This window comes from Stegastes partitus, unplaced genomic scaffold, assembly GCF_000690725.1.
Source record: "Stegastes partitus isolate 25-593 unplaced genomic scaffold, Stegastes_partitus-1.0.2 Scaffold470, whole genome shotgun sequence".
Taxonomy (NCBI): domain Eukaryota; kingdom Metazoa; phylum Chordata; class Actinopteri; family Pomacentridae; genus Stegastes; species Stegastes partitus.
Genome location: NW_007578201.1, coordinates 101,944 through 129,253, shown reverse-complemented (window position 1 = coordinate 129,253; position 27,310 = coordinate 101,944). Strand labels below are relative to the sequence as shown.

The 27,310-nt window shown below is 40.6% G+C and overlaps 2 protein-coding genes across 2 annotated transcripts in view; one reads left to right on the top strand and one right to left on the bottom strand.

Moving 5' to 3' along the window:
* gatb (glutamyl-tRNA(Gln) amidotransferase, subunit B) overlaps positions 1–22,924 on the bottom strand; it is a 36,865-nt gene extending 13,941 nt beyond the window's left edge. The window contains exons 1-4 of the mRNA XM_008286784.1: positions 22,918–22,924; positions 9,575–9,726; positions 6,013–6,166; positions 5,800–5,913 (exon numbers count right to left, since the gene is read on the bottom strand). Coding sequence (XP_008285006.1) covers positions 5,800–5,913; positions 6,013–6,166; positions 9,575–9,720 — 414 coding nt within the window. The 5' untranslated portion in view covers positions 9,721–9,726; positions 22,918–22,924. The remainder of the gene's footprint in view (positions 1–5,799; positions 5,914–6,012; positions 6,167–9,574; positions 9,727–22,917) is intronic.
* Positions 9,869–11,135, top strand: dctpp1 (dCTP pyrophosphatase 1). Its single transcript, XM_008286783.1, has one exon. It carries the CDS (start codon positions 9,967–9,969, stop codon positions 10,501–10,503), a length of 537 nt encoding a protein of 178 aa, XP_008285005.1. The 5' UTR covers positions 9,869–9,966; the 3' UTR covers positions 10,504–11,135.
* Positions 22,925–27,310: the final 4,386 nt, after the last annotated feature.

Below are 27,310 nucleotides of genomic sequence, written 5' to 3'. Positions count from 1 at the left end.
GATACGAGGACATTCAGGTCAGTGAAAGACTCACATTTGTCAGTAAATCAGTAAATTCATTCTATCGTCCAGTCGTGTTTTAAACAAAACAAGAAATGATGCATCGATTTGTGCAAGTCAACAGCTTCTGGGATGCTTTCTTGAGGATGTGTTCAGCGTCGTGGCTCTATGTAGAGACGAGGCAGGCGGCATCAATTAAACGCAGCGCCGTGTGATTGGCTGGACTGTCGTTATCATGCAGAAGAAGTGCCGCCATTTCACTCAAGGTTTCTACTCACAAAAGCACACGAATAAATATTTCATGTGCTCCTATATTCCTAAAAGGACCTGCTGCCCCAAGTATTAATTTCCCTGGTTACTATGGCAACCGCACACGAGAACTAAACATTAATCATGCTTATGCTAAAGCAGGTGAGGATGTGGGAGAAGAGATTGGGGGGGGGGCTGTTAGTCGCCAGCTCTCTGTACAATGTGCCTGATCGACACAATCAATCACCTCCACACCTCTTCCTCTTAAAGCAAAAAAAAAAAAAAAACGAGACTCCTGGGGATTTTCTTTTTCAATTTCTGCTCTTCTTGGTAGATGCAATCTTTAAATCTGCTGGATTTTCTGAATACTGTTGCAGCTTATCAAAAATCCCCTGTTTCTCGCTTAATCTTTGGGCGAGTCTCGTCTGTGCTGTTGAGAGTGTTGTCTCTGCCGGCTGAAGCACGCCACGCTGCACGTTACAGAGCATCTGTATGAGTGAGGACTATTTGCATTCCCTGCATAATAAATCAACTACTTCTGGCTACGTAATGAAGGATGAGGCAGGTTTGCTGGTAATAAGATCCTGGTAGCCACATTAAGCTTTCCCAATTACACTCTGACAGCAGACCCAGCCTTAATGAGCAGCTCCCCGCACTTCCTTTTAACGTCCAAAGTTACGGACGCATGCCTGCTTACATGCCACAGGATCGAAGGCACACACACATGCTCCACTGCTGTGCCGTGGGCTGCTGAGTCATTTTTCCTGACTCATTCCTAAGCCACCAAACAAACGAGCCTCGTGTCGGTCGTCTCGTCCCTCTCGCCTGCGCGCTGATGTTTTCTCTCAGCTACCCCACGAGGTCACAAAGACGTTTCATTTCTCTCATTAAACACATGTCAGAGCTTCAATAGCCGGGCCACGTCTGTTTACTTGGAAACTTAATATCTCAAGGAAAGTGTAATTATTTAGATTAGTGTGGAGCTGCTGAGGCATGTTATTAAAGGGCTGTTAAAAACTTTATATATGTGCCTTGCCTGCCATTTCAACTCGAAGAAGGAATGCTGGTTGGACAGCGGCATTAATCATTTAATGAGCACTGTGGTGTTTTACAAAATGCAATCAGGGATTTATAGTGGAACATATCAATAATGTACAACGCAATTTACAAATGTATTTTTCAAGGGCGGGATAATTTTTCCCTCGGTCCCGCTTCTGGTTTGGTTTTACGAGCACAGATTACATTCAAACTTGAGGTCCAATGTGAAAAATATCCCATCATCTGCATAATTAAATCCACTCTGACTTGAGTTTATCAAGCTGTTTCACGCAACACTGAGACGGATCACCCTCCACCGGCAGCTGATGAGACAAATGGAAATTATAAACCAGGCAACAGCAGGTATTGTGCTCAGTGCACACAGGGAATTCAAAACGCAAATAGAGATTGGGGCTCAAGTGACTGGCATGAGCTGTTTGGGGAAACTTATAGGAGAAATAATAACTGTAATCGAGGTTTATCTTTCCTGCTGTGTGTGTCAACTGTTGAGACGGAATCCAAAGGAGATGATGCAAACTTCGGTAAACACGAGAGGAAAGCGAGAGGTACCCGAGAATAATCTCCACGCTTCTGGAGGGGATTTCTGCCGGAGTTTCAAGATTCGTGGACTTTCTGGGGAGATAATGTTTCCTTTACTGTTGTAATTAAAATATGCACTGCTGCAACTTTGTGATTCCCTGAAAATTACACGAGACAAACTCCATCCATCAAGATCTGCAGGAAATGACTGTGCTCCATCACGCCTTGTAGAAGCCAATAATGTCATAACGGCCGATAACGTAATCAAAGTCTTGAACCGATAACATCATATCTTTTGGCCGATAACGTAAAAATTTATTATGTTATTGGCCTGGTTAAAAAAAAAAAAAAATCTATACATATAATCTTAGCAAATGTAATAACAAGTCAATAACGTAAAAAGTTGTGCAAATGTATTACATGATCAGCTGTTATTACATTATTGGCTTCACCAGTCACATTACGACAAGAGAGTCAAAGTAGCTTCAAAAGTAGACACAACCATCCATCCATCCATTATCTATACACCGCTTAATCCTCACTCGAGTCACGGGGGGCTGGAGCCAATCTCAGCTGACTTAGGGTGAAGTTAGAGGACAAGCAGAAAGATCCCGGGTGTCCTCACCGGGACGTGAACCAGCGACCTTCTTGCTGCGAGGCAACAGTGCTAACCACTGCTCCACCTTGCAGACAGACACAACCAATCAGAAAAAGATCAAGAAGAGCTCATTTATTTCAGTGCAATACAGGAATAAAAATGTTGCATCAAAAATAAAGCTCTTTTCTCTTCGTGAGGTGCTCTCATCTTAAGCCACGTCTCTGAGCAGGTTTATTCAAATATTACCAAAGAAAAAGAAACTCCATCTCCTCAGTTCTTTGCTCCATAATTACCCTCTTCATTACCTTGCCCAAAGCTCTGTTAGCATAATATCTTAACAGGCCAAGACAGACTTTGGAAATTCCGAATATAAAATTCTCTAAGACCTTTCTTCCGAGAATTCTGGATTTATTAGGGGAGGTCTCCGTAGGGCAAGTCACTGTAGAGCTCCCATGACATTTTGTCTTTTCCATCTGAGCCTTAAAATGTCACTCGTAATGGCAGTAAAATTACCCCAGGGCTCTGAAGGGTTGTGAAACCTTGCCATGCGAGCACTCCATTACAGAGAGCAAAATGAACATCACTTGGGCAAGACTGTTTAATGGAAATATCAGTGCTAAAGAGGGTTTTTTTTTTTTATTTTATTTTTTTTTAAAAGAATATCTCTACCACTACCATTCAGCTCATCCAGCATGTTGTTGGATATTTAAATACTAACTGTGGTCCAATGTCACGACCATAGAGTGATACATAATTCATAGAGGCAAACATCTGTTATACTTCTTTGATTTTCAACAGCATGAAATTTGCAAACCACCATGAGTGAGTTTTAAGCTGCAACGTGTTATTTTTTAGAACATTACCACCTTTTTAGTTGGAAGTTTACTCCCCAAATATCGATCTAATACTTATGAAACAGTTCTATCATTTATTTGGATTTGTGTTTCTGTCCATTATTCACATTTGTTTTGGATCTCTAGCAGCTCTAGAGGGAAATATCTGGCTCTTCAGCTGCTTAATGTTCCACTACATTCAGCACCTAACTCTGCCTATCTGCTCTTTTCTACTAAACAGGGACTTTAGAGTGGGTTTTCAGATACTTTTTTTTTTTTGTGCTGAAAACAGCTGCCTGCTGCGCTCAAAAACATATCCATGAGAGCAGGTTGTCTGAAACCAAAACAGTAAAAAGGCACAGGCCAAACAGTTACACAACAGATGAAATTCACTACGACGTTCTAAAAAGCCAAGAAGAGCTGAAAGTTCTCTGTAGGTTCTTCAGACATAGTTGTTTTGTTTTTTTAATCAAAAAACTCCACTTTAAAGCTGTATCAATTTTTAATTTTATTTCATCAACAGTCCAAACTCCATGCGTGATGTGAAAAATGTCCCTCGGAGTGATGAAGCCACTGAGAAATATGAACAGCTCCCATCACTCTACGGGGCATTTTTCGCATTTTGAACTCCCCATTTTGGTTTTAACATCTCTAAGTCTGTTGTTTTCTCTCTCCACTCTCATCATTTCCAACCCCAGCAGGCAGCTGTTTTCTGTGGAAAAGCTCTGTAAACTCATCACATGCTAATTACCCAGCGCTGAAGTTGGTGACCAGCAGGTGAACATTGTTGGGCTGTTGCTCTGTCATTTGGTTAGATGAAGTGTAAAGTTTATGACAGGTTTAAATGTGGGTTTTCAAAGTCACGTGATCACTTTAACCCCATTGTTGAATCCTCAGATGCTGCAGTTTAAACTGCACCGGTGGTTTATTCCACACCTGGTGGCTGTAAGGACAGATTTTTAAGAGCTCATACTTTATTTATACCTAACAGAGCCTGCAGGAAGGCCATGTCCTCAGTTTACTACAAATGTACAGTTTAGGGCACAGTAACAAATAAGTACAGAAGAACTGCTGTGAAAATGGAAGATGGGTTCTCACTTAATTTTCCATTATCATTATTGCTTGAAATGATCAGTTCACTCATCTAAATAATCATTTACACCTCATTAGTCACGGTGAAAACCATCACTTGTATTGACTAATTGCTAACAGGGTGGAAGCGTGAGCAGCTCGTGGAAACACAACAACACCGGTAACAACACAACAGCCTGGTTACAAGGATGATGATTTAATTGCCCCTCTGCACAGTGGTAAGTCACCAGACACTCCTACCCTCAATGCAATTTTTCAAAGACAACTAGTTTGGCTGAAATTTGGAGCTTCGTTGTGACACATCTGTTTCTGATGAGTCTATTTTAGCTCACGACTTCAACCCTCCCGGGTTCCCCAGTCGGCTAGAAGCTGAGTGACAGAGAACTGCAGTCAGTTATTTTCCTGAGCAGATGGTAAGAAACACAAATAGAGCTAAAAGAAGAGAGAATATCAGACTTAGACCGAAACACGACTCCAAATGAATGCCAATATTGCTCTGTGCCTAATGGATGCGTGAGCAGGCCACTGTTTGCCGCATGCTGACATATCAACTGCATGTGGCTCTGTTGACCTTTAACCCGTCAGCTTCATGGGTGCTGTGGCTGTGCATATCCCAGAAAAGACCATCTCCCCCTTGGAAAACAAAGTATATATACAGTATATATGGATAATGCTGTGTATAGTGTTGCTTTAGAGGGTTTTTTGTTCCCAAGAGGCCAAAAAGAGTTAATTATGTTGCTTTAAAAGAGTTTACTGCCTGAGATAGCCACCATTAGAAAACACCAACTCCTACTTTCAGAAAATGACTGTGCTCTAAATGAAGTCCATTACTGGTAACTACTGGAGATCAGCGTCTTGTCGTGATCTCTGCTTACAAAAATGTTCAGTTTAATTCACTATTTAATCTCCACAGTATATTATAAGCACGGAGAGTTAATAATCAAAGTTTTGTCTACAAGCAGCACTGTTCAGTTCGACAACTCCATCTAGGGTTTTTACAACAGTTGAAATTATGTGAATAAAAGAAAGCAACCTCCAAATTATCAGCAAAGGCATAGAGAAGGAAATGACCTGTAGATAATATAAAATTGGAAGTGCGCTGAAGGAAATGAGCTGGTAAGTAAAAAGCACCGGTCATTTTCGGTGTTATTTCTCTGTACGTGCGGCAAATAGCATTTTTGCTGCTTCAGCAAGACTTGCTTAAAGTTAAATTGCAGCTCATGGCTGGGAGAGTTTACTGGGAGCACTGCGATGGAGAAGCTGAGGCAGATCAGGACAGCTCATATAAAACTTAAAAACAAGGATGGAGCATGAAGCGCAGGACTCTCTACTGCAGTTTGTCAGACAGAGTAACCCCTAACTCCTGGGCTTTCACTCTCTTACTGTAACGTCTGAACACTAGATGCTGGACAGAAAGTGACAATTGAGAACAGGGAGAAGAAAACTCACCGGGAGGTCTGCGTAAAAGTAGTGTTTCCTGTCAAAAAGTGACTTCCTATTTATGGTGCAGTTGAGAGCCAGTCCTGTCATCACTGCTGCTTCGACACAGCGCTTGTTCAGGACCTGGGGACACGTAGAGACGGGGACATGGTGGTTTGACAAGCAGGGAATAAAAAAGAAAACAACAGGGTATGTTTTTTAATTAAGTTAAACATTACTCACGGGTAATGTTCCAGGTAAGGACGCATCAAAGAGCGACACCAGAGAGTTTGGAGGAGCTGAGAAGCGAACCGAAGAGCCAGAAAACAGCTTGGTGCTGGAGTTAATCTGGGCATGGATTTCCAAACCCACCACTCCAACCAGCTGCTGTGGAGCACTGAGGCACATGGCAGAGAGACAAGCACATGAAAGAAAATTCTACCATACAGGCGCCTGAGGATAGCGAAATCAGCCAGAAAAAGTAACTGTGTACCCTGACAAAGAAAAATACTTTTTTTTTGTCTGCCTTACAACAATCCATTAAAAAAAGTCTGTGTACACAACACTCTAATTCTAAGCAGGTTATAGGTTTGTAGTGTGTTCACACTGGAAAGTGACAAAAATAAACACAGTGGAAAAAAAGTAAGTATGCATACAAAAAAGACTTGAATGCATCGCAGTGTACAAAGGAAGTAGAGGTACTATTCACAGCTGCAGAAAATAAAACTGAATGAAATGCAAATTTGGTGAGACGACTCCAGAAGTATTCATTCTATAAAAAGATATTTTTAAACAGAACCTGAAAAAAGTCATGTGATGTCGTCAAACATCTGTCAATCAATGTCATTTCCAGCGTGGCCTGATTAACGTGCTTAGGGGCCTGCGTCTAATTAGCTGTTCCTCCCTCTCTCTCTGTGTGTACACTGAACTCCAACGCTGGAATAATATTACTTCTTGTTTGCTGTGTGATAATGTGATTAAGCAAAAGTATGCAGAATTTAGGCACAGTATTAAAACTACAGTTGGACACTGGAACTCCTTCTAAGGCAGCATCCACCTTTAAAGCCCTTATTGAATCAGATTATATTGTGCTTTACTAGCTCATGCTGAAAACTGGGTTTTTGGGGATTATATAAGGCTATTGGCACTCCAAGCCAGAAACTGGGCTTACAGACTAAAAATTAAGTTTTTAAAAGTGGAGACAGATATCTTGAAAAGAGATGACACTGAGTTGCATTATGGGGAGTGTGAGTCCAGTTTTTTTAGTATTTTGAAACTCAATCAGTATTAGGGACTAAAGCTCATTCAGCTGTAACCTCCGCTGCACCAATTTCCTTTTTGCTTGGATTTTTTTTTTTTTTTCATAAAAAAAAAGTGGGTCAGTTCCAGGTTCCCCAACTTTATGAAAGTACACAAGCTTGATGTATGAAGAAAAACTGGATACCAGACTGAAAGACAACGCCCACTGACTAGAATGAACATTTCTTGAATGGTGCATGAACCAAACAAGTCTAGCTTCCAGGTTTTTTGGTGTCGCTTGTGTGAGGAGAGTAAACCGCAGTCTGACAGAAAACACAACAAACCATTTTCACGACATAACACACCCACTGACTGTCTGTAAACATGGACGAACACTCTGTGATATCACTCACAGCTTTCCTAAACAGTGGTTTCTTAGCTCGGTGTGGTGGCTGCAGCTGTCACCATCTTGGCAGTGACTGACTCCCCTGAACCTCTGACCAATCCCAAAATCAGCAAAGAGCTGAAGTGGAGCTGAGGTGGACCATGGACTGTCCTGTGACGGCATCCACCTGTCAGTCAAAGCAGCCACGCCCCGAATCATACATAACTTTAAATCCTGACACAACCTAAACATAAATTCACTGCCCATACACCAGGCATGAAACGGGAAACTGGTTAAGATCAAACCATTTCTCTGCTGTAACGTAATGCATTTTAACATGGGGGGGGTTTCTGGAGATTGACTCACTTTTGAAGCGAGGCTCAAGGCCTCAAGTGTACATTCCAAGAACTGCAGTTTTTGGCACTCCCATGTTGGCTTTACAGTCCCAGAGGTCACGAGTTGGACACACCTCCTTATAATCACATTACGGTTCTCTAACCTCTGCCTAAATGTAACCTTTAAGGTATCTTCACCTTAAAATGTAATGATCTTGGTGGAATGGGTGTGTCAGGTGTAGCATTTAGCACTGCCTCGGTTAAAAGAACTGGGGGAACTTTTACAGATTATCACAGAAAGAGTAAATTATTCAGTTTTACAGTCATCTATTTTATAACGGTGATGTATGTAGAAAAAATGTTTTTTGAGCTAATGGGGACTTTTTAGCATTGATGCAGTTATCACTGGAAAAATAAAAAATAAAAACAAGGCCAATTTACAGTAACATAGCAAACTTTTGATATTGTACATCAGTGTGCAATTGCAGTTAACATAGCAACAGCAACAGTTCTTTAGCTCTTTTCTAACTTTTGTTAGTTTCGTTTACTCACACTTTTCTTTCAGAAATTTAGTAAACAGCTATCCTGCTGTGACACAGCAAAATTGCTACAAAACAAAACAAAACTTAATATGACAGAAAAAGATTTAGACTTCATGATCAAACTTTAATAGTAAAATAATATGCAACTGTGATGCCGCTCACGATTCAGTGGTGAGAACTGTGTGACAGCTCACCTGCAGGAAGTGTTAATCACTGTTACATTCTGACTGATCTTTTCTCCACAAATTAACAATGAATATTTTTAATTAATTAATGAAATTACGGCAGTAAATGTGAGCAACTCTCTTGCTTTGGTGCTCATATGGATCCTGCTGCTATCTGATGCGGCAGGTATTTCATAAACTCAGAGGAAAATATCCTACAACAGCTGGAAGCAGTAAACAGTTTGAGGTCGGTGTGTGTGCCTCCTTCAACTAAAGTCATAAACTGTGTCTTTTACACTCCGTGACATTTATGGACGGCTGCACAGCCAACTGGCTGCTCCTATATGCAAAGCTGTTGCAGTCATTAATTTTCCCTCCGTAATTGCATTCACTGAGGCTTGGACATTGAAGTTTAAGTGAATGAATTTGACCGATCAAAACTGGGGTGACTGCGGCAGGGAGGCAACAAGATTTCAGGGGTGGCAGTGCTGCATTCAGGTGATGTCAACAGAGTAATGAGACTGCAAAAACTTTGTAGTCACACAAGATAAATAACCCAAATGTGCTACTTTTGTCATATAAACAGTTTGTTACTAAGTGGAAGTAAATACAAAGTATACAGCTCATGACTTGAATTGATTGTATTAGTTTTATACAGGGCTAAACAATGTTTTGTTTGTTGTTTGTTTTTATTAAAGGCATATTGGTAGATCCTGTAATTATACATGAACCATGATTTCAGTTGGATGGTAGTTCTTTGATTTCTTTTCGTTTTTAAATCGGTGGTGTCATTTTTGCTGTGCTCAGTACCAAATAAACACGTTTATGTCTGGAGAATAGCCTAATTTTGGGTAATATTTCAATTAATTGTTCAGTCAGACTGCTAATATTGAATAGTGCTGTGATGTCATTGCTAGTACTGGTGCATTTACAGTCATTTGTCGACACCTCTGTAGTTCCTCTAGTGGTAGTGAAAGCAAAGTTAAATCAGTTTTCCTACTTTAACTTCGCTTAATGCGGTGACAGATGAGCTCAGCAACACACAAACACACACACACACACACACTACAGTACACACAGGTTAGCAAGTCAGGTCAACAAAGCAAACACAAAAAATGACATTTTCGCAGCCACTCTTACCTTTTCGCTCTCGGCTGGGCTTGACCGTCGCATCGTGCGTTTGTTGTGCTTATTCTCCTGATTACACATGAAGCCTTTGGATAAAATCCTGATATTAGTTTCATATTTTGTAGCAGCTCACTTGCTGCAACACAGGAGGCAGCCATGTTGTCCTTAAGGTTTTAGTGAACCCGGGAGTTGTAGTTTTTTAAAATGACATATAATATGACAGAATACGGGGCTAGCTCACAGTCTAGAACTACAAATCCCAGTCCTAATACGCTTCCTGTTTCCGCCTTAAGGTACGTCGTTTCCGTTTGGACGACTGGCGGGACTTCTACACATGGTGCTGGACGAGCCGGTTGTTTACAAGCCTTAAAACTTGTTTTTACACGGAACCGCTAAACACAAACATGATGGCAACAAACGGAGAAGAAGCCTGCGGAGTAAAAGACGACATGTCGGCAGTTTCCTCAAATGGCAGGAGCGAAGTTCTTGCTAAGTCACACTCTGCTGTGAACGGGGCAGCAACCGACGCTTCGTCCCAGAATGGAGCCGCAGTCCGGCCGCAGAGGTTCACCTTCAGCTCCGAACCCACCGTCGAGGATATCCGACGGATGCAGGCCGAGTTCACGGACGAGCGGGACTGGAACCAGTTTCACCAGCCCCGCAACCTGCTCCTGGCCATGGTCGGGGAGGTGGGCGAGGTGGCGGAGCTCTTCCAGTGGCGGGGGGAGGTGGCCGACGGCCTGCCGGACTGGACCGAGTCCGAGCGGGAGCAGCTGGCCCACGAGCTGAGCGACGTGTTGATCTACCTGGTGGAGCTCGCCGAGAAGTGCCGCGTCGACCTTCCTCAGGCGGTGCTCCGGAAAATGGCGCTAAACAGACTCAAGTACCCCGCCAGCAAGGTGCACGGCTCGGCCAAGAAGTACACCGAGTACAAGGACTGAGAGTCGGCGTGGGGAGCGGGTGGAGGCCCGGTGCAATGACTGCTGGAGCTGCTGTCCTCTCCAGCATGCTGACCTGCTGCTGCTGAACGTTTTACCCCTTTGGTTCAAACGGTATTTCTGGGTTGACTTGTTGCATAACCATGGAGGCTCTTAGCTGTATTTTCTACAGATGCAAAGTCACATTTAATAGAGAAGTCACTTGAGGAATATTTTGGCTTTTTACTGGAGTTCACTTTTTAAACCCCTGATTTCAGTGTGAGCATGGCTGTGCCTGAGTCAATTTGAGCTACTGCATGCTCTTTTTTTTTTTTTAACAAAAATATTACTGATGCACAGTGCCTATGGGGAGGATTAGAGAGAAGATATTTCTCAGTGAACATTTTAAAAGTTATCTAGCTTGGCTCCAGTGTAGCAGTGTGACAGAGTGGATTAGAAAGGCTGCTGGAGTTAAAGCAGATGATTATTGTCCTGACCAAACATGACATGGAAAATGGAGCGAGGAAAATGGGTGATTTTGATTAGTTTTTGTGTAAGTATTTTTTTCGGATTATCCTCATCTCCCACCGAATTTGGAAGTTTTGTCGACACCGCGACTGTTCCGATTTTTCCTAAAGTAAAAGTTGTTAAAAGTTTTTTTTTGTGTGTCTTTCACTCATTTATCAGTTGGTTTCAAGAGAATGCAATGTTCTGTTATATGCAACTTTAGCCAAAATACATGAGATTTACCCCCGTTTGCTTCGACATTATGCACAGAGTTCAAACTAATGCAGTTAATACAACCCATGGTGGCTTCATCATGATTATAATGTTCAGGTTTGGTTTAAACTGTTTTAATCAAACATTGATTCAACTTTATGATCATTGCGGTAGCTGTAATTTGATTAATTTTAAATTCTAGCCTCTCTGATTTAAAATAGTGGTGGCAGAAATATTAGAAGCACCTTTCAGTGTGAATTCAACTGATTAAATTCAAAACAAAAAAGCATTACCTCCATGTGTGGAGAATGGGTTGGTTATAACACTTGTTATACTAAGTTGTACCTGATGAAGTGGGTGCAAAATGCATTTCCTCCAGAAATGCAACAAGTTACTAATAAAGTAGACTTGCAGGGCTCTATCTACATTCACCTCATCTCCTCTGGCGAGATTTTAAGTTACCAGCTGCCTGAGAGTTATATGAGCGTAATAGTAAATCATCACTTATTTAATTTGCAAAGTGACTGACTCCTTTCATATCGTACTTCTGTCTAAAGGGCTTTACAGTTTTGCCTCATGCACCCATTCACATGCCAATCCCACCAGATTTGGGGTTCAGCGTGTTGCCCAAGGGCACTTCAGGTTGGCACCGGAGATCAGACTGACAAATTAGTGATTAGTGGATGATCCGCTCCACCTCCTTGAAATGTAATCATTCAGCTGGAGCTGCTAACCGTCTTATTTAAATCAGCAGGATTTAGCGTAGGATTTAGTGGTTGAAAAGTGAATGTGATGTCGAGCAGGATTTTAAAAATAAATTCCTGCCTGCAAAGATACGAAATGTAAAACACATCTGAGTGTTCAAGCGAGGGGCATTTAGTGTAACACAGAGGAGAGAAAAATGTCTGTCTGATTTTTTTTTCATTTGATGTGTTTCGAGACACAAACATCGCCCTCAGCTGTATATCCTCGTATTCACTCGGAAGCATGAGTCATCCACAGGCTGCAAAGGAGAACAGTCATGCATCACTAAGATGTTGCAGTGTACGAGCCGAGCCAACTTCAAAGTAAACAGCTTTTTACTAAAGAAGATATGACACGGCTTTCCACATTAAGAATGAGCAATTGTCCATTTTCTTGGCCCGTATCCAAAAACGAGGATATACGAACTTCTCTCGTCTTCTGGTGATGTAATGTGAAAATATACTTTTCATATTGAGCTCCTTGGAAAGAAGGGTTCAAACAAAAACAAGGGCTAAGCTTATTCTGTCTCCCACTAGCCCCTTAAATTTGTTTTTCATGATCATAAACCCTTTGCTTTCAACATTACTTCCCACTAATTCTGCAGGGTTTGCTCTGCAGCTGAAACTGCAGCAGTTCATCCAAAACACAAGCCATCACTTACAATAGAGTTCTGTGTTGCACAGTGTACCTCATTGCAAAACAGCGCTATGTTACATGAGCAATCGTGACACTTTGTAGGTGCTATCTCAATATTCAGCATCTAGATGTGTGCCAGGCAGGTAGCAGGCTGCAATTACAGCTGTCTCAGGAGAGTCGGATGTAGCCGTTTTCAGCCCACATCACTGTTCTTCCTGCAGCTCGCTGTCACGCTGAGAATACATAGGCTCTGCCAAAAAATTATTCTGGAGAGGGTTTGTAAGAAACTCTTTATTTTAGGAAATCTTCATGCATTTGCTGGAATATAATGGGGATATTTCCGCATTACGGTTTAGCTTCAAATTGCAGCACATATAAGAAGTCAGATGTAAAATAAGACTTTCTAGAACTGTCCCTGCATGCAGCTCCAACCTGAATGAGCTTCAATTACCCGTTCACCAGTCTTTCCGCTTGTGGGAGTTTTCACATTTATTGTCCATTATCCCAAAAAGATGAGTGTCACTTAAGGCAAGACAATGTAACAGAAGTAGTAACAATAAAACACATCCTCTGTGTGTCCCTCCACTCAGGAGTGCTGCTGCTTGCATCAGGTACAAAAACGCAGCTTATGTTGGACATTAGCAAACTTTATAGCTTTATTACTGACATTACTAAGTCATATCACTTACAGCCAATGTGCCCACTGATTTGGAAAAAAATACACAGACGAACTTTAAGGATTTGTGCAGATGAAACTTGGTGGTTAGTTATGATAGCTAGAAGGCTGGTGTCTGAGGTGTGTTACTGTCAAAGCTGAGCCTGGAGTATCTTAGAAAGAGTGTGCAAAACTACACAATGGAACAATATGATAGACAGACAAACCAACATGCCAAACTAGAAGACACTGTACTATACATTCACAAATACATCCATGTTCCTGCAGCCTGCAGGTGTCAGATGGAACCTGGAGCTGAGAGTTCAGTTCAGTCCCTGATTGACTGAGGCTTGGTGGTGTGTGCTTCACTTGTTTATGAGTTTGGACAGAGGCATCTGCCAAATGAATAAATGCAAACATAAGGAGTTAACTTAATTAGTTTACCCATCCATGCTGCATGTGATGCTTCAAAATGTCCTTCATGATAGACCTTTATTTTGTCATGGGAACTTGCATCCAAAACAAATGTATTGTGCAGTCATTTAAAAATAAAAAATGTAACTTTTCTTTATAAGTTACATATGAAGGTTTCAAAGAACCCGTTAGTTTAAAATGCATATACAGTGTTTAGCATTTCCACAGGTCTAATTTGTTAAGCACTGTCTATATACACATATATATAGACCATCCATCATCTTGAAGTGCTTTAATGCACACTCAGCTCTCAGCTCTCGACGTTTTACCATTTTGAACATGAATGAGGAATTTCAAACTGAATTCACTTTTTATACCCACATTCGAGCGGCTCACTGGGCTTCTCTGAGAAATCAGGAACTAATCAAGCATACCAATCAACCACTAAAAGTAATTTTTCTGTTCAGGAATGCAAGTAAATAACTATAATTTGGCATCTTAATCAAGAAACAATTATGTGTTTTACTTTTTTTTTTCCCCAGTTTTCTTGTAAAACAGTAAACTTAACGTCATGGATGACAATAATAATGACATTTTAGCATTAAAAATATCATTTTGGTTAAATAGCTTTGACATACTGGTGTATTAACCATTATAGAAACAAAAAAATATTTTTGGTAAATGTCAATGCTGTCAATTTAGGACAGCTGTTGCATAAACCTCACACAGGGTTTGTTAAGCACTGTTTACAGTTAAAAACAGAAGTTTACGCTGTATAAAAGAACACATAACCTTTTGTTTCTCACTATCTGACATTCAGTTAGACAAAACTTTTCCAGTTTTAGGTCAGTTATTGTTACTAAAATTATTTCTATTTCCTAAATGCCAGAATAATGAGAGAGACGATGTTTTAGAGATTTTTTTATTACTTTCTTCAAAGTCAGAAGTTTACATACATTTCCTTAGTATTTGGTAGCATTGCCTTTAAACTATATGACTTGGGTCAAATGTTTTGGGTTTCCTTCCACAAGCTTCCCACAATAGTTTGCTGGACCTAAACTGACCTTAAACAGGAAGAGTTTAGTCACATTTAATGTCAGATAGTGAAAAAAACAAAGGTTGTGTGTCTTTTTATACAGTGTATGCAAACTTCTGATTTGACTGTATTTATATTTTGCCTTGTTAACATGTCCATGTGGTGTTTTTTGTATGTAGAAGCACATCACTAGTGAAATAGTCAGCTTTATCACTGAGCATTTTCACCCTTAAACTGCAGTGTAGCGATGATCATTTTAAAAACGGATTAAGTACACGGAGAGAGAGAGAGAGAGGCAGGACTTCATAGATCTAGACATTTTCCACAGAAAGCAAGGCTATAGAGTTATATAGGAGCCATTTTAAGGCAGGAAGGAATTATTCTCACAAAAAAAAACAACCTTGAAAATATGTACCTTTGATACACAGAGATGAGTTTTTAGGGGTTTAATCAAAAACTTCAGAGGAACTTTAAAATCGCCTTCATGTTCCTGAAGCCTGCAGTAATGGAGACGCTCTTAGAAATCCTCATAAGTGCCTAAGACCTTAACTTCACTTAAGAACTGACGTGCAATTCCATTCAGCGTTGATAAGTATGCTTCATGTGCGCTTTACCTGCCGTGTGATGGAGTGGTGGGAAAATGGCTTGGAAACGCTGCAAACACACCAAAGAACCACCTCACAAGTGTCACGGTTAAATTGTGTGTTCGCGGGCAGGGTTTATGTGCTCGGACAGCTCCGACTCAAACAACAAAGCAAACTGCTGCAACATCTTCTCTTTATCGGTGCATTTGTCAATATGTTGTATTTGTTTGACGTAAAGGTGGGACAGAAATGTACACCGGCTAACTCGAAGTGCGGGCTCAATGTGTATTTATTTTACTCACTTTAAAAATTTAGAACGTTAGCTGAAAGTGAGCCGTCTTTACCCCCTCGAGAAAAAAGTCAGATAGTTCCTACGCCGCTAATCCTTGTCTGAAGACGGCGCTGAGGGCATAATTACATTAAAAAGCGTTTGATGAGTTTGAAATCTTAGATTCGCTTCCACTTTAAAATGGTCAGCCAAGCAGATACCGACTGGCCTGTGGTTGCTTGTTGTGAGTTTCAAAAGGGATGTCTTAGTTTTTCATGCTCAACCAGATAAGCTTTCAAAGACACATTTACTTGTATGAATGTGTTTATTTTTTTTTCTTTGGTTTCTCTCTTTCTTTCTGGCCACTTCCTCCTTCTTTTCACTATCTGAGTCACACACACATAGACACTCTTTCATCCTGTCATAGAGACAGCAGTGGGAGCTGTCAGATCTCACACAGTGGGGTTATCCAGCAGCAGGGGTTCACATCACATCCCATCCCGTACAGACACATGTGCACACGGACACACACAGACTCTTTTCTTTGACCATTGCGAATGGATAGGCATGATTTCTTCGCTTTTGTGTGGTTCCACCAGACAATCACATTCTAAATACCCCAAAACGGGTCCATTCTGGACGTCAACTTCTCAGCGATTTTTCCTCCTTTTCAGCCAGACCTTACAGCTGAGCCAAAACAGCAGTGTAACAGGACTGATTCCCTGCCAACAATTAAACATTTATATGAGTGCTTTCACGGTTTACAATCAATTCCGTCTTTATTGTCTGCATGGGGGTATTTGGTTACAGGCTGTTGCTTATCTATAAAGGACATTGCTGTGATATAGGGCCTCCCATCTCTACAATTTATGCTTTTTAATAAACAGCTTCCTATGGAGGTTGTGATCTAGAAAATTGCAGATGAAATTTACTGATGTAATTTCCATTGTATAAACTGCATAATTTTTATGTCAATCTGAATATAAAAACAAGATCATATTATTATTTTTTCTTCAGGTGTGATGACCAAGGCACATCTAACATCTTTGACGCCTGACATTTTGCATCACCAGTAATTATTAGCTGCGTGCATGTCAAATGAAGAAAGTTCAAATGTTTTACAGTGGCCCAACTCTTTGTGCATGTTCCAACCGCAGGAACCGCGACTGTAGAACCATTTTAGGGCTGTTTTCAGGGGAGAATAAACTACCTATTGCAAGTTTTCTGAGTGGTCCTGAAACCCTGCATGCATGTGTTTTGATTGATCAAACTCAGAAAGGACAAAAAACAATTTTTTTGTCCTCTCGTTGCACCAACATAAAATTAACCATATAGGCTCACATAACAAACCTCCCTTGTTCTATTTAAGACGCACTCACTATTTGTTTTAGCGCTATTAGGATACTATACAACAATAGAAACACAAAGGCTGAAAGGTTTTTTCTTTTAGGGGTCCATTCCTGCCCCGACTTCCGCCTCTACTTAATGTTCCTGGATTCACCCGCTGGACTGCTTTTCTGAACCAGCAACATTTACTAGACACAACGGTAGTGACAGACTTTAACTTCACTTGCCAAAAGACTAGACACACAAGTATACACCATTGTGCAATTACAGTGAGTCAATTATGTTTAATTATGTCCTCATTTATCAGTCAAACGTGTCTAGAGATTTGAGATAAAATGCATTTAATTCTCGAATGCTATTAAACAAGACAACACACCATTTGTTATTTGCGAATGAAGACCCTGGACAAAATAACTGAAAGGGTGGTTTCTCAGAAGAGAAACACAGGTACACTAATTAAATTATTGATAACTGAATTCAATTTAGCCACCTCAGGATCACTCTCACCGTCTTTGCATACTGAGACACTTGAAGAACAGAGCGATCATTAATGTTATTAGTAGCAACAGCTTTGCTTTTCCCAGTATAGACAAATCAAAGTGATCTTGCTTCTTGTTCATGAGAATGTTTATTTAAAACTGATCTAGACATTCAGAAGAGACTGAGTTAAACTGCAACAAAAGATCAGAGTGGTCTATCTATTATAACTACCTCTAATATTGCTTTTGTTCAGCAGTGTAGCAGTCAAAGCAAAGTTGATCTATTTTTTATTTTTTTTCCAGGTTTTTGCCTTTAAAAAAGAAATGTAAGAGAAACCAGTTAAGTGGAGACCAACTGGCTCTGAACTACATTTGATCTTCTTTTTTTTTTTTTTAGGAAAACCTCAATGCTGCAGCAGCAACTCGTGAAAGAGCATTCACCTGATCAGAGGTGAAAGCTCTGCTTTGCCCCGTGGAGACAAAAATTATCAGATTATTCTCAGGAGCAGCTTGTTTCTCAGGCCTCTGATGTGTGTTGCTCTGTTCGTTTGTGATGTTTAACCAGTGAGAGCTGGATGACTGCTCCCTCAAGCTCAGACACATGACTCAAATTAGCCAGAGTGCATCCTATTCGCAAGATTCATCAAAGAGATCTGGATCCCGAGATGCAGCAACGGAGGCGACCAGGCGGCTAAATGAAAGCTGATGTGAAGGAGGAGCGGGTGAACCTATTTTGCATTTACTGAATGTTTACTCGGAGTCGGCTCCAAACTAACTGACATAATGTCAAAGAAGACATCAACTTGGCTGCATTTTGTTTAAACAAATGGACAAAAAGTCAAGTGTACATTGTGCAAACAGCATTTTGTATAATACAGTTCAACAAGCAACATGGCAGATCATCATCTAAAATCCAAACATTACATCCCTGTGCAACTCAGCTGCATTCTCACTTTTTGACAGACGAAATATATTTGTTTGTTTTTGACATATAACAAGTATGTTTCCAGTCTTTCTATCTGCCATTTATTGTAGTGATTTAATGTTCCTAAATTAGTGTGATGATGAGAGACAACAGTGGAATTTCCAAGCTTTTGTCTTTAATCGCCCCTGAGATACTGTCAAAATACAAAAAATGTGATGAAAGTGGGTTGACGGGCAAGTGCTTGATACATCAAGCTGAAAGTTCACAGATACCATTTTAATTAACCATAGATTATGATTAAATGTCTAAGTAAATCAGAAGACAGACGAGGGCTGCAAGGTGACTCAGTGGTTGGCACAGTCACCTCGCAGCTAGAAGATCCCAGTTAGGACACCTGGGATCTTTCTGCATGGAGTTTGCATGTTCTCTCCATGCAGCGTGGGTTCTCTCTGGGTTCTCCAGCTTCCTCCCACACAGTCCAAAAACATGGTGAGGTTAATTATGGTGATTCTAAATTGTCCGTAGGTGTGAATGTGAGTGTGCTTGGTTGTCTGTCTCTAAGTGTGGCCCTGTGATAGACTGGTGACCTGTCCAGGGTGTCCCCTGCCTTCACCCTAAGTCAGCTGGGATAGACTCCAGCACCCCACGACCCTAGTGAGGATTAAACAGTGAATAGATAATGGAAGGATGGATGGATGGATGGATGGATGGATGGATAGATGGATGGATGGATGAATGGATGGATGGATGGATGGATGGATGGATGGATGGATGGATGGAAAAGGCAAAAGGCCCAAGTTGATTTAAGATGGAATATGCAAACCATTAACAGCCGCAACAATCCTCAGCAAGTGTCAAGCAGCTTATAACCAAAACTGTGACAGACGAGTGTGTTAGATCTGAGTGACAATGTCAAACAACTTCTGCTACAATATGTCAAAAAAAAAAAAAAGAACATTTCCTTTTTATTTGTTTTTAGAATCTTGCTGATATTTTGGCATGTTACAGACATAGACTGTTTACATGTTTCATACAGTCTATGGTCAAAGCAGGAGACGCACAGATGTACTGGCTTTCTGGCACAGGCCATTTTCTATTTTTATTTTTTTAATTTGATCAGTTTCATTGATATTTTGGAATAAATCGGACAGACTGAAAAAATATTGTGAAAATGAACATTTCTGTCAAATTACAGGTAAAAATAAAATAAATAAAAATAGAAATAAAATAAAAAAATCCAGAGTAATATGGAGCCACCCTGGTTTGATCCGTCTCAGCTGCTACCTGCCGCTAATGAGACACAGCTGCGTTTAGAAATAAGCTCACCTCCAAATAAGCTTTCTCGACTGCATTTGTTTGGCCTCAATAAGTGGTTCCATCAGCATATCTGCGGTGACACTGTGGCTGTATCAGTATTTACTCTTGAAGGCCAAAACAACTTTCCCCAGAGGGGTTAAATCTTCACTCTGCGGAGATACCTGCTGAACACCGCCTCACCTGGCTGAGGTAAGAGTTAGCTGCTTATGCTAACACCTCTGTGGACATTGTGGTTCTGCCAAGCTCACGTTTGTGCCTCTGTCGTTGAACTATTACGTTTGACTCGCAATGCTACGCCTAGTATTTACTGAAAAATGTGTATCCAGCGACTTTAAAGCGCTCAACATCAGCTGCAGGAAAAATAAAACAAAAGTTAAACGAACTAATCCAAGTAAAGATGGCAACAGGTGCCAAAAAGTGCAATTATCCTCATCACTTTACTGCTCTGTGCTTTTAGATTATTATGGAATGCCGGTTTATTCAGAATTAAATGCAGACATATTGCTGTGAAATAAATCTTAAAACAAATGTGGCATTAGGAAATAAAAGTTCCCCCACATTAATAAAAGTAGACAGTTGAAGGATGTCTTTAATAAAAACCAAAAAAACGACACACTTGTTTAATTATCACCTCTGTTATTGCATTTGTCTTATTTAGTTGTTGAAGAATTTATTTTATAGAATCATTTATTTATTTTGTAGGAATATTTCTTAAATGACGTGTATTATTTTGTTGTTTTCACACTGAACAAAGTGGCATTCCCCAAATGACAGACAGTCCAGACATGTTTATAGGTTGTATGAGCTTTAAGCGTCCATCTCAGCTCATATTAAACAGCTTTCCACTTGTGAGTGAAATGTTACTAATGCATCAAAATGACCTGATTCCATTCATGTTTTAAAGTTTATGGCCCATAGGATGACTGCAAATGAGAATTTCTTTATGCTAAAACCCAGCCATAAATCTTGTCAATTACAGTTTTAACAAGGAAAACACACACACAGCCGAAACATCAGAAACAATACTGCTGTACTGCATATAATCATCCTGAATGTCAGGCCTGATTACACTGTACACTGCAAACAGTTTTTGGTCGCAATAATTTGGTTAAAGAAAAGCTTCATAAAGACAAACCTTTGCTGTCACCAAAGACATAAAGTTATATGTGTTTGCACATTATGTTTGTTTCAGATGAAAGCAGCTGTAGATGAATACAAATTGAGCAACACAGCTTTCACATGAAGTGCACAATCTTGCTAAATGTGTGCAACCACCCTCAAAAACTCATATAATAATGTTTGTTTCAGTATTTAATATTTAATAGCAAAAATGTGATTGACGAACTAGCTACGGGGATTAGTCAGTATATCTCTGCTTCAAACACACTTGTAACTTCTACAAACAAATGACAGACTCAAACATGGACTCGATCTATTTTAAGGCTGTCTCTTCTTTATTGCTCTTTCACAGCTCTAATGTTTGCTGGCAACACACCGGTTTGTGCTGTCTGCCAATTTCTCTGCTCGTGTTGCTGCCATTTATTATATGCAATACTTGCATTGGTGTTAGTTGGGAATTAGTTCCCTGTAATTGCTGTTGCTGGTGTCTTTATTGTTGTCTTGCACATGCTTAGGATTCTCTAATGCGGCTACTTTGCATACTGGTGAAATACTGCGTGTTTTAGTGTTGGACTGCTGTGGAATCAATTGGTGTTTCTAGCAGATTTCCCCCTGGGTTGCTGATGTTGTTTTTGCGGCGTTGCCAAATGGCTTCCTGCAAATTGGGTCTCAAGTAGAGGATATTATTGTATAATGGCTTTAGGATTGTAAACATGAGTGCTGGCTTTCACACGAACCATTCATACAATTATTTTCCTGTAATAATGGCTTAAAGGGAAACTCAACGTGGCTATTGTTGCACAGAGAATAGTTAGTCACATTCAAATTTCCTCTGCACGCCTAATATTAAGTTAAGCACTAGAGAAACTCATTGGGTTTATATCACAGCGTACTTTACTGTGTTTCTAATCATTATTAGACGGCACAGTTTCTTATTTACTCTGCAGTTGCTCTGCACACCTGCACTCACTGGCAACCTCAATATTCATAACTCACGGTGATCTGCCGCGTATAAACTCTACCTAATATTTCGCAAGTAATTTCCCTCTGCTCCAAGTGACCTCTTGAGTTTTAATATGTAGAGATAGAGTTACAGCTGTGCAACTGACGTCTCTAAGGTTTGCTGCAGCATATAAGGTGGATTTAAATCTGAGTTCATAGATATTTTTATTCCCCCGATGGTCAGAGGTCCATTGTCGGTGATACAGCAGTTAGAGCTCAGCCAGCAGTGCAAACACCACTTCACCCCTCTGCTGCTTGTCCAGCTTTTCATAAGCCCTGCCTCCACCTCAGAATCTACCTGTAGGCTCCGATTCCCCTGTGGAGGAGTTTATCATTGTCACTCCTCAATCTCCTCTGTGCTGAGCTCGGTGTTTGGTTGCAGGGAGTGATTGAGGGGAGTCTGAGGCGCCAAATAAACTTTGTTCGACTCCGTATCCCTTTAATACCATGTCCGTTCTAGGTAAAGCGGCTGACTAATTTTCCTTCACTTACCTGCTGTGCACTGGATGTGTAGTATTTCTGTAATATGTGTATTCACTTGCTTCTACAGTTATACAGTTATAGCCTGCAGGGCCCTGTTGCTCCTATGACCACATGGGCTCAGTCTCTTGTTTTTCTATGCCTATTGTCTTGCATTGAATGCCCATGTCTATTTGTATGCTAACAATTTGCCTTCCTGGGACAGATAATACTGAAAGTGAATTGAACTGAACTCAGCTAGAGGGAATGAATAAATGAATGAGTGTCAAGTACAGGCCAGTCTCCAACAATGCCGTTTTGGGATTCTGCATGACAGCAGTTGAATGAATAAATTCTGTCGTTCCTTTGCGGTACATTGTGATATTGAAATTAGTCGAAATATGGAATCTGGAACTTCCGTCTCGCTGACAATGAAATTGAAATGATGTTTGAACCGCACCAAAAGATGGTGGAGTTGTTGCGGAAGGCTTTGAAAAAAAACCTGCTGTTTATTTGAATCAAGTACTGCAAAGCAGGGAAGATTGGCTAGCTAGTGAAGTGTGAAACTGATGGGCTAATGCTGTTGATTTCAATGTGTGATTATACAAACTTGGTGTGAAAAGCACTGTCGCCAATGTGCTGTTTTAGCAGACTTTATTGCCATTGTCAGCCAGGACAAGTGCGACCCAGCAAGCTGTTCAGCATTCCTCAACAGAGTATAGAGATGTTCTACAGCTACAAAATATACCAGTTTCTCTGCCTTACCGTCCTCAGACACCGCAGTCCCTTCTCCATCTGAATTAATTAAAAAACCTTGTGCATACCAGCTTAAATGATTAACTACATACCTTGGCTCTCGCTGTGGAGTATTTCTTAATCCTGCAGACCCAGTGGTGTTTGTATCTGGTGTGTAGTGTCTAATTTTTTGTTCACATTCCCACTGTATTTATTGAGATTTCCTCTTTGGAAGAGACATACAGTCAAGGAGAGTAAAGAAACCCCTGTTGGATTTAGACTGAGGTTTTTTAAAAAGAAATCCATGTCTAATTTGTAAGTGGAGGCTTTCTGAGTGGATACAAGTATTTTCTTGATGCAGAAATGGCTTCACTCAATTCAGAGCAGCTAGCATTCAGATCTTTACGTTATATAAAAACATTAAATGGGGAACATTTGTATATGGAGGATGACACCATAAAGGCCAAGAGAAATGTCTGTTGAGGTGCTGGAGTATGATACAGCACGACAGATCCACAGCTGTAAGTTAGCTTCCATCCTAAACCATTTATCATAACAATTATTATGATACCATATTTAACAGTATTACTTATAATTATGAAGTGTTGCGTAACCAAACCTTCGCACCATTTTCTTGTCTACGGAGGGAAAAGTTTGTAATTTATCTCTTCTTAACACCAGTGAGAAGTGTGAATGAAAGATTGTCAGTGCAGTAGAGTTTAACATTTTCAAATTATCACTTGATCAGCTGATTGTTGTGTCACGATACATTTTTGGAATAGATGAAGCGACCAGATAGGCTATAATGGAAAATGTCTGTTTTTGTCTACAGCTGGGCCAAGAATTCCCAAGCAACTCACCAAGGCAGTGAAGCTATATTTGTACTGACAGAAACATTCAGATCTCTGTTCCCTTTGACATCCTCCTATCTCTGTTTGTGTCAGTTAGACCTGGAGCCAAAAAAAAAAAAAAAAAGACAGTGCAGCATAGTTTTATGTGCATTGTGTAAGGACAAAAGGATGATGAATAGGAGAGGGCTGGCATTTAAACTGTGGACTTAGAATTTATTGGAGCTCTCTGACAGTCCTAAAAAGCGGTGCGATATTGTCGAGGCGTTCATTGCAGAGCTACAGCCCCAGATTGCATTAGATTGCAAAGGTGTTTGTGGTATAATGTCCAACCCCTATTGTCATTTGGAGCAGGTACTAAATGATATGAAATTATGAAACGGGTCTGACAGATGTATCTGGCGAGTGGTTAATAACAGGAATGATCAAAGTGTGACAGAACCGGCACAGGTCCCATTCACATAATGGCCACAGGGAGCCAAAAGCAACAAAGCTAATATGTGACAGTGAGAGGCAGGAGGATTGTCTTTTGATTGAACTGTGCAACATTAAAAAGACTCATGCTTAGCTCACACGCAGTGCTACTCAAACTGTACGATTTTTCATGCCGAGGAAAGCGCATAAAACGGTATTTAGAGCTAAAAGATATTTGAAAGATAAAGCTGCCAGTATCTTATTTAGACCTAGAGAAGAGGAGTGTTAGCTGTGTTGTGTATACATGTCCCTCTAATCACTCTTGATCGTGTGCTTGGTCATGTAATCCTTCCGTGATCATCCAAAACACCTACTGCTGGTCATTCCTGTTTGTCCGACACTTTACTGAAGTCTCTAAAGTGTTGTGGTCTGCCGTTTCATTGAGCTGGTGATTGTCCTTCCACCAAAACATTCCCATTTTTCCCCATTATTCCCACTGTGTGACCTTTGGCACATGGAGCAAATGGATTATTTTTGCATCTGAAAAGTTTCTTCTGCTTTTATGTCAGCAATGCGAGTGATTCATCAATAAAATGGGGATGGTTTATATTTCCTGACACACTGAAAACATGCCAAAACCATTGCCAAAACGACTCTATTTACTGACTCAGTACTTTTTTAATTTCCCTACCCTGCCTTAAGCATATTTCTTGCTACTGAGAAAGTATGTTTTTCCAAAACAAGTCACCAATACATTTGTTTGTAGGAAAAATAAGCTTCATCATTTCCTCAAACGGCTGGACACGGTAGTTTATAGCAAATGTTACTGAAATTTATGCATACGATGCCTTTGTTGAAAACTATTTCTAGCTACAGATTTGGTGATCTAATGAGTATTTACAGCTTCAGAATAGTGTTTGTGGAATTGAGTCAGGTGCTGGCGTTTATTGTAATGAAGGTCACCCAGTACAGTCATGGTACATTGTTAATAGTTTGTGGAAGACAATGGAGCTCTGAGGTAAGAAGGAATACGTTGCAGACAGTAAGTAGGATCAATTCACTGTTGATTTTGGTCCCTTAATGACATTTGCCAGCAAGAAGAAAAACACAGAATGTCACTGGACTTCTCCACTGATAATAAGAGATACAACTTGAGTACAATCATGTGAGCAAAGTCCTGTGTCTAAAAGTGATGCCAGGGCAGATCTGGCTTGACGTACGTCTTTGATTTGCCACCGGTTCCATCATCGCCTATCCCCAATTTTCTGGCATGTCCCAATCCCAGCACGCTGAACTCAGCTGCTCCTGGAGGGGCTGTGTGGGAGTGATAGACAGTTAGTAGTGACATCCTAAATCAGCCGTAGAGACTGATCAAAGTCCTGCATTGTTGGGCTGAAATTGGACTTGGGCTGGCTGCTGCATGCTCAATATGAGGCAAGTTTCTGTCCTGTCTGGTCTCATTTCGAGCTCAGCTTTTTGAATGATTCATCACAGGAGTGTGGAAATGACGAGGGAAAAGTTCAAATAGAGAGTGACAAATTCTTGCTTGAGATGTTTCTACCAGTGGGGGCTCAGAGGGGTTGTTATTCAAATGCAGAGCTTAAGTCTTTGAACACTCTATGCTAGCCATTACTTTTCTGAGTGGATTTCTCTCTTTATGCACTCGAGTTTTCTTTTCTCCGCCCAGTGTATATTAGAAATCAGCACCTGGACTTTTTCTTTCACAAACGTATAGTTGGAAGGAAACTCATACTTGTATGATGCAGTCACATGCAGTCACTTCGACAAAGCAAAAGTGACAATTTAATGCCAAGCAGCCTGCACATGATACAGTTCTCCCTTACAATGTCCTCAGTTTCTAAGGACTGAAGATACAAGATACTCTTTGAATGGCATCCAAAGCTATCTAGGCTGTTGCTATGTTGGACTGTTGCTATGGAGGAGTCTTTCACCCTCGCCTTGAGATGGACAGCTGGAGCCTCGCCACAGGGAGGAGCCCTTTCTCTCTCTTCCCCCTGTGTGATGTTTCCTGAGGAGTTCAGTCTGAGGGAGTCAGTGGGGGTTCCGTCTTCACAGCGATAAAAATAAAACAGTGACTCATTTCCACTGAGACAGAAGAAAACTGACCAAGTTCAAGAAGTGACTAAAGAGTACAAGTTTGTAGTAATGCAGCATATATTCACAGCGGTTCTCAACAGGTCACGGCTGTTAATGCGTCATTGCTGCTTTTTTATTCTTTAGCTTTGTGAATATTATATCAGACCCAATAGTTTATGTTTTAAACCCTCAAGCTATACAGAATATGAATTTAACTTTTGAAATATACTCTAAACACAGAGGTATGTAGGAGGCAAGCAACAAACGGCAGCAACAGAAGATGTACCAAATGCTTGGATGGCTGGCTTTGGAGCCTGTGCTGTCAAATTGCTTAACATCTGAGGCAGCTGAAGCATTTTCCCATATTAGATTTGAGAGTAATGATTAATAAGATTGGCGGTATTGGATGTTAGGAGCAGGAGTCGCTTTAATATTCTGTTTCTATACAGCCAGTTTAAAAATAAATAAATAAAATCTTATTTTAATCATCTTTTTCATTATGACGAGAGGTGAGATTTATTAGATAAAGGTATGTGTGTGTGTGTGTGTTATGGATGCACTCACCAGGAGGAGGTAGCTGTGTCTCAGTTTCTTTATCACTAAAATGTTATTCTGCTAACTGCGCTCATGAGCCAAAGCATTATGAGCAACCCTGCCTAAAGTTCTGTTGGTCTTTCTCCTACTGCCAAACAGCTCTGACCTGCCGAGGCATGAGATCTACAAGCGCTCTGAAAGTGCTATCTGGCACAAAAACCTTACCAGCAGATTCTTTAAGAACCTGTAAGTTGTAAATTGAAGCCACTGCAGCTCAAGCGTGTTGCAGCACATCCTCAGACACTCTTCTGGTGACAGCACCACTGAACAGAAGCCTCGCTGTTTTGAAGGTGCTCCACCTCAGTCATTTGGCCATAATGACTTGGCCCTCAAATAAATTGCTCAGGTCTTAAAACATAACCTCTTCTGCTGCATAAAACATGTTGAAAATACAAACTGGTTGCTCATTTGACATGTGATAGTTTGTAGACCTTGACG